The 7576-nt window shown below is 44.5% G+C and overlaps 1 protein-coding gene across 1 annotated transcript; it reads left to right on the top strand.

Moving 5' to 3' along the window:
• Positions 1-4284: 4284 nt before the first annotated feature.
• On the top strand, positions 4285-7220 carry kbtbd13 (kelch repeat and BTB (POZ) domain containing 13). Its single transcript, XM_031286878.2, has one exon. It carries the CDS (start codon positions 4700-4702, stop codon positions 6194-6196), a length of 1497 nt encoding a protein of 498 aa, XP_031142738.1. The 5' UTR covers positions 4285-4699; the 3' UTR covers positions 6197-7220.
• The last annotated feature ends 356 nt before the right edge of the window (positions 7221-7576 follow it).

Genomic DNA, 7576 nt, shown 5'->3' with positions numbered 1-7576 from the left:
CTGCTGCGTGTTAGATTTTTTTAAAGTGGCTTTTTTGTTCTAAAAAGCCTTTTAAAATGTCAATGACGTCATACACATATATGGCCAGAGATTCTGCTTTACGGCAAGCTCTGAGTCGCTTCCTTTTTTCTCTCAAGGCATCGACAACACAGCTGACAGATTAGACTCTCCCTGTCAATACACGTGCTAGAAAGAAGTTTGCTAATGTTTTAAAGACCACGCCGAAATATTCAATCTGGCATTCTGGTTCTGCTTCGGATGCCGTCAAACGGGATCTCCGATCGTAATCAGTCCTTCACTGACCAATCAGCATTCATTAGCAGAATGCTAGCGTGTTATGGGCAACAACGACTCAACCTGTAACAAATCGAAAGGGCATAAGTACTCGTTCATTCAACTTTTGACCTATAATCCATGTTGAACTTGCAAAAACTACAATCAAATCTGAGATTTCTCAACGACAATCAGGCGAAAGAGACAAATTTAGCCGTCTAGCTCCATAGGGTCCCATTCATTTTGCACTGGACCGTGATCACCCCCAGTGGAACTCTGGTGAAACTGCAACCAAAGTAGGTACAATGGGGCTTAATAGGGAGTGGAACGGCTTTCCGTAGACGGGCTTTGGTATAAGTTATAATTATTAAGTTACCAGCTAACTCTAGCAGTAGCTAGCTAGCTTGGTTGGCAGAATGCTGAACGACATTTTAGGCGACCAAAATGTTCCAAATAACTTTGCTGAAGTGAAACACACAGTGAGAGGGTCAAAGTTTAAGATGAAAACATGAACAACAGCCAAAAACAAGTTGGTCTCTTTTAATGTCATGGTTAGCATTAGCGTTGCTAAGCCTCTGTCCTGATTGACAGGTCCTAAAGCATCCCCTGCTTTATCGTCTATTTTAAAATAAATGGGAGTATCAAAGAAGACTTAAAACTAGCAATTGAGACCATGAACTCATTATGAAAATGTTTACTTAAAGTGATGGGTTGGAGTAATTTCACCCTGGGCTGCTTTGCACCTTGACCTCGAGCCAAACAACCCCCCATAAGCTTTTTCCCTTGTTATAACGTTGGTCGAGTTAGCGTTATCAGCTGGTTAGCTTAGTGCAGGCGATAATGGATCCACGTTTGTATCTCGTAAATTACCCCACTAATAATGCCTGGAATGATACCAAACTTCTACAGTAGTACAAATAGTTTCTGTACTTATAAAACGAGGCATTAGAAAGTTTGTAACTACACCAGAAGTATATTACATGTTATTTTTAATCTATTGTTTCATGTACACGGATACGTTTATCTTGTTTATTTTGTGGTGGTCAGCACGAAATGGGAAGCATCTATACGGAGGTTGGGTTTAGGACAGGAAGAACGGGGAAACGTAATGGGAAGCATCTATATGGAGGTTGTGTTTAGGAAAAGAAGAACGGGGAAAGGACACGTCACACGCTGGGACACGATCCACGTTCTCTGGGAGACGTGGGACAACAACGGGACGGTTGAGTTTAGGAAAAGAACAACAGGGAAAGTTAACGTCACACGCGGGACACGATCCCCGGTCTCCAGGGTGAAAGTCCTGTGTTGTTTGATCCATCCACCACCCCAACCAACCTCCCATTTTCGGCATTTCATACTAATCGCTACCGTAGTCGTGCTGTGATCCTACAGCCTTTTTTCATCTTCGTAACATTACCAAAATTAGGCACATCCTGTCTCAAAACGATGCTGAAAAACTAGTCAGACATGCATTCGTTACTTCCAGGCTGGACTACTGTAATTCCTTACTATCAAGTTGCCCAGATAAGTCCCTTAAGACTCTCCAGCTGATCCAGAATGCTGCAGCACATGTTCTGACAAGAACTAAGAAAAGAGATCATATTTCTCCTGTTTTAGCTTCTCTGCATTGGCTTCCTGTAAAATCCAGGATTTAATTTAAAATCCTTCTCCTGACCTACCACAATAAGCATTTTGAACTCACTGATGTAATGCCTTTTATTTTCTAACTGTTAGTAGGCTCAGTGAAACTGAGTCCAGCACGAGGGAGAACCGACTCAGAGGAGAGGTTAGTGAGGCCAGCGTCTCCACAGCAGGATCAAAAGGCACAACTCCGGGAGGACTTGGTGTCACCATGTCAATGTATTTTGTTTTATGTGAGTGCGCGCACATAAGGCAAATATGATCTGCCGTGAGCACGGTGTATTTTATTTTGAAAATTAACCAGATTTTTATTTTGTTTCTGTGCTCGACTTTTTGTCTCGCACTATCTGCCGTGTGCTGAATTGCTGCGGAGCTCTCCGGCGTCCGGCAAAAATAGAAGCTCTATGTATCTGCTTCGGAGGGCTGCGGACCGCCGGAGCTGGGACGCAGTCAGAACGCAGCCATTCTGCAGTCAGTGGAAATACACACATTGACTTTAATGGAAACCTAATGACTCCGCCGCCGTTCCGGAGCGGATCCGCAGCCGTTACGCATCCAGTGGAAATTGGGGGTTAAGTGCGACTTCAGTCTGAGTCTCAGACTCGAGTCCCCATCTCTGTTGAAATTACTTAGAGTTCCTCATGGGGGCGACAGAAACTATGCACTATAGATTTAACTTTTACTACAGACTGTTGCTCAGCCCCTTCTTGTGCCCCAGCTGAAAGTGATGCTGAGTGTGAAATGTTTTTATCTCATTTAACTGATAAAGTTGAGTCAATTACAGCCTCTAGTATCCCTGATGCCAATTTGATATCCTTTACAACATAGTTTAAACCAGCTTTATTAAATTCTATTACCTTGTCTGATTGATCTGCCACCGATTATTATCAGCCAATATTCAGTAAAATATGGAATGGGGAATAGTATCAGGTATAACAGTGTCCACCAGCTTCTTGATGTAATATCAACACATTTTACTAAAAGTAATGGAATGTGTCGGGCCCTGTTTGCTTTCTGCTTTTAACAGTTCCTTGTCTAGTGGTTGTGTCCACTGGAGTTTTTTTATATCAAACATTTTAGAAAACTATACCGTCCAAGCAACTTCTCTATGCATTGGATTAGACCCAAAGACCCTGAATGTTGAGTTCACTTAAAGATGCAGTAGGTAAGCCTTATAAAACTAACTTTCTGTCATATTTGCTGAAACTGACCCTATGTTCCAGTAGAACTACATGAAGCAATTCAATTCAATTCAATTTTATTTATAGTATCAAATCATAATGAGAGTTATCTCAAGACACTTTACAGATAGAGTAGGTCTAGACCACACTATAATTTACAAAGCAAAGCAGGTAATTTAAAAAGAAATCCAGCTCCTCTGGCACCACCTACAGCCTGTAGTGCGATTTAAGGTGCTCTAAGCGATGTTGGATGACGTCACTTCTTGTTGATGTTCGAAGTATTGTCAAACAAAACGGAGGCTAGCTCGCCCTTCCCTCCTCTAATGTTAGTCGTTCTCGTTGTCTAGGACAGCTCTCCTCTAGCTAACTTCCCTCTTCACGCTTCTCTCCCCCCTTCATGTGCACACGCACTAACCCCCCAACCCCCACCCCCAAATCTCGGTCGGTTATTGGCTGGAACACTGTTTGTTATGTCGGTGCAGGTTGGTGCACTTTGTTTTTGTTGCTGTTTGTGGAGCCTGGCTGTCTACAGAGACCACATTTTTTTCCAGTGTGTTCAGGGGACAGGCAGCTAGGGGTAGAGCTGAAGATCTTTGCCCGAACCCGACGTGACCCGACGGGACCCGACAGGTTCGGTCGGGTTCGGTCTTAATTTCTATTATGTTACACGGGCTCGGGCCGGGCTCCGGGTTGCGCGGTAAATGAGCAGTCAGGTGATGCATTTCGATTAACGTGAAAATGGTTGCTGAGGAGGTGAAACGGAGACTGGCCTCTGGAGGACTTATTTTATTTCTTTGTTCCAACTTCCAAGTGGCCTATAGCCCACGTTAGTCATGAATAAATGATGTTAAAAAATTTATAAATGACTCATTCTTGACGGAAGACAAAAGAGCTGTGTGCGTGCGGCGCAGTCTCTTTTTTCTTTCTCTCCCTTTTCCGCCGAGTGGTGCGTGAGTAGGAAAACAAACATTTTTTAGAGATGTTTGTTTTCCCCATTCTTACTTTTTCCTAAACTTGATTGCTTTTTATACACCAAATTGTTATTATCTGGGGTTTTTTAACCTGATGTTTTAATGACTTGTCTGTTTTATTTTGCTGCCTTTGTAAAGCACATTGTAACTTGGATATTAAAAAGTGCTATATAAATAAAGAGTATTATTATTATTTATTTTCAAAGGGTTAAGGTTAGGCCTCCATATCCTGCACTCAACCTTTCAATGAGAATGAAATAGTGGCACGAACACTTTGTGACCTAGGGAAACAACTATTGTTACACTTTGACTGTTCCTGCCACTCAAGGACAAATCTTCAGCTGCTCCACAAACAAAGAGCGATATGAATCCTCAGCACATTTACAGCTCCCTGCCATTATCCGGCTCCTCTTTCTCTTCTGGCTGCATGTCATCATAATGTATTTGAACTGTGTCACACGTCTGCCTACTATGTATAGAGTGTGTTCTCAGAGCTGTGCTGTCAACTAGCATCAGCTCTGGACAGGAGCTACTCAGTCTCACGGACAGTATGTGGTGAAACACCCCGATGTGCAGTATTCTGATCTGGGTCACAGCTTTCTTGTTGTGAGTGAGCAGTTCAGCTGGGATGTCATGAAGATCCTCAGCAGGGAAGTGATGGAGTCCAACAGCTGTCCACAGCCAGGACACTGGAAGTCAGCGGAAAGCCTGAGGGTCAACATTGACGACAGCTTGTTCATTGTAGAGAAAAGCCTTTTGGCTGAGAACTGTGAGTACTTCAGAGCATTGTTCCAGTCAGGAATGCGAGAGTGCCAACAGGGAGAGATCCAGCTGCAGTGTGTAGGGCTTCTGGGCTTTGTGGTCCTGCTGCGGGTCCTGGGTGGGGAGCAACCTGTGCTGAGCAGCGACCAGATCGTGGAAGCCATCCAGTGTACGGCTTTTCTGCAGGTGCCGGCTCTCACCGAGCACTTGATCAATACCGTCAATTCTGAAAACTGCCTACTCATGTACCACACAGCTGCCACCTACGGTGTGTGTGAGCTCTCCCACAGGTCCGCCTTATTCATCAGAGATATGTACACTGACCTGAAGGAGGATGTCCACACCTTACCTAGCAAGCTACTAGAGTACATAGAGTCCCTTCTCCCGAGCAGCTACATGGCAGTGTGCAGCCACTCGCCAACCACTGATCTGCTGCAGGACGTCCAGAGGAGCGTCTGCTACCTGGACGAAGACAGTGGACAGTGGAAGGTTCTGACACATCTACCTGCCAGCACCAGCACTACCATGGCAGGCGTAGCCGTCCTGGACAACAACCTTTACATCATTGGAGGAGTGTATGATGTAAGCAAGAAGGTAGTAGAGACGGGTTTCTGTTACAACCCTGCAGCCAACACATGGTCCACCATCTGCGGCTCCCAGCAGCTGCGCTACAACTTCACTCTGATAGGTCACGAGGGCTGCCTCTACGCTCTCGGAGGTGAGTACAACAGGAAGGCCCTGTCGTCTGTGGAGAGATACAGGGTGTCTAATGGAAGCTGGGGTTTTGTCTCCCCCCTTCCATCCCCTGCAGCCTCAGTGGTGTCGGCTGTAGCCATGAACAGGATCTTCATCTGTCTCTGGAAAGGTAAGGGGGCCACAGATATACACGAGTATGTGTCTAAACGGGACCAATGGCTTCTGGTCACCACGCTCATCCGTACGCACAGCTATGGTCTTTATATGGTAGCCCATAAGGACAATCTGTATGTGATGCGCAATGGGCCCTGTGATGACTTCTTACTGTGTGTGATGGACTGCTACAACCTAAGTTCAGGCCAGTGGACGGCAGTGTGCGGCCAGTACGGGAACAGTAAAGGCTCTCTGCTTACTGCTGTGGTCAGAGGAGACTCCGTGTTCACACTCAGCCGTCAGGTGACCACAGAGTATACTGTAGAAGATTACCAATGGAGAGTAAAGCGTGAGATGTGCGGTTTCGGCAGGATTGGATCCATATATACATTTCTGATGAGGCTGCCTAAAGCCACTCCAAGCCAAGTCTCCCCTATAGGAAATTTTCCAGATCTGACTCGGGACAAAAACCTCAGAGACTGTCCCACATTCTCCCCACAATGCTCTGATAACCTGTAAGAGCTGCTGAAAGAAGTAACGGCATTACGTATTTAAAATACGAACTATGAGTAACTGTATTCCGTTACAGTTTAAATTGGTGGTATTCTGAATACAGTTACTGTCTTTAAAATAGATTACTTGGTGTGTGTGCAGTGCACCTGCACCACACACCAGACGACAATGGCAGAGGAGACGCACAGCCAGGACACTGTCTGGAATGTGTTTTTGGCATGAAAATGTAAAGAACTTTTGAAGAGTTAGAGATACTGATCCAGCTCTGTGTCATCTGAGTGTGGGCAGTGTGTGCCGATGAAAGTTTTTTGGGTTTCCCCCGTGGCACAAGCGCATGGAGTTCTCCTTGGAGCAGAGCAGAGCAGTGGAGGTCCGCTGAGATCCCCTGGATGATGCAAAACTAGAAGCAAAAGAACGTTCATCTGCACATACTGTCCACACTCAGATGACACAGAGCTGTTTTAAATTCATCAAAGTATTTCTACTACATTCATAGCGACCCAGACAAATAGGCGCAGCACCTGGGCGTTGGAGCCATCATATACTTTTAAAAGTTATTACCTTAGACCCCCCCATACACTTTAACCATGTCAAAAATCAGTGCATTGGTCTTACAACTCTTTAGAGCTCTGGTTCAGTACTTCAGTATCAAATCTATTCCGCTTGCTTATTGAGGGAATGCCCAAATCAATAAACACCGTTCCACGTTTTCATGTTTCCACGCTATTACCATGCACCCAGACAAGCTCACACATACACACAAGTGCGAATTGGCATCAAACCGCCTCTAATGAGCTGTCATTTAAAGATATGATTGTAATATTTCTATAGGCTACCTGTCGACTTACCTAATGACTATACCTATGTTCTATATGTTGTGCCTATATTGAGTTGTGTACTTACATTATCCCAAATGTTTCCAACAATGTTCAAACCCAAAGAAATCTGTCATTTTAACCAATGACAGAGCGTGCCGTTTGGTCGCCTGTCAGGTGTCATGTAACCTGACCCCTCTAGTTACTCTAACGTCGGTCAAAATACGGCAAACAACGGATGATTCGTTCGAGAGTAATTGTAAATCATACAATGTCTCAGAATTATACTCGGTAACAGTAATACAGCAAATACCTAATTTATTGATATGATATATCGATATGGTCCAGTTTACTACAATGTGCTACGTTGACAAGACTTAGTGGGTCAGGCTGGCGCTTGGTGGCTGAACCGTACCTTAACATTGTAAGGTTACAACATTGTTCTACACGCTCATAAAGTTATCTTTAGTATGATTGTTTAGACCCGGTTAACAGCGCTGGGCTTACCCATGATTACGTTTTCTACGTAATATTAGCTGTATAGACGACTAATAGAAACAAGACAAACATA

The sequence above is a fragment of the Sander lucioperca genome, chromosome 3 (assembly GCF_008315115.2).
Source record: "Sander lucioperca isolate FBNREF2018 chromosome 3, SLUC_FBN_1.2, whole genome shotgun sequence".
Classification (NCBI taxonomy): Eukaryota; Metazoa; Chordata; class Actinopteri; order Perciformes; family Percidae; genus Sander; species Sander lucioperca.
This window is presented reverse-complemented; position numbering and strand designations above follow the sequence as displayed.

Coding starts and splice junctions, on each gene's coding strand:
- kbtbd13 (XM_031286878.2), top strand. CDS start 4,700: ATGAAGATCCTCAGCAGGGAAGTGATGGAGTCCAACAGCTGTCCACAG.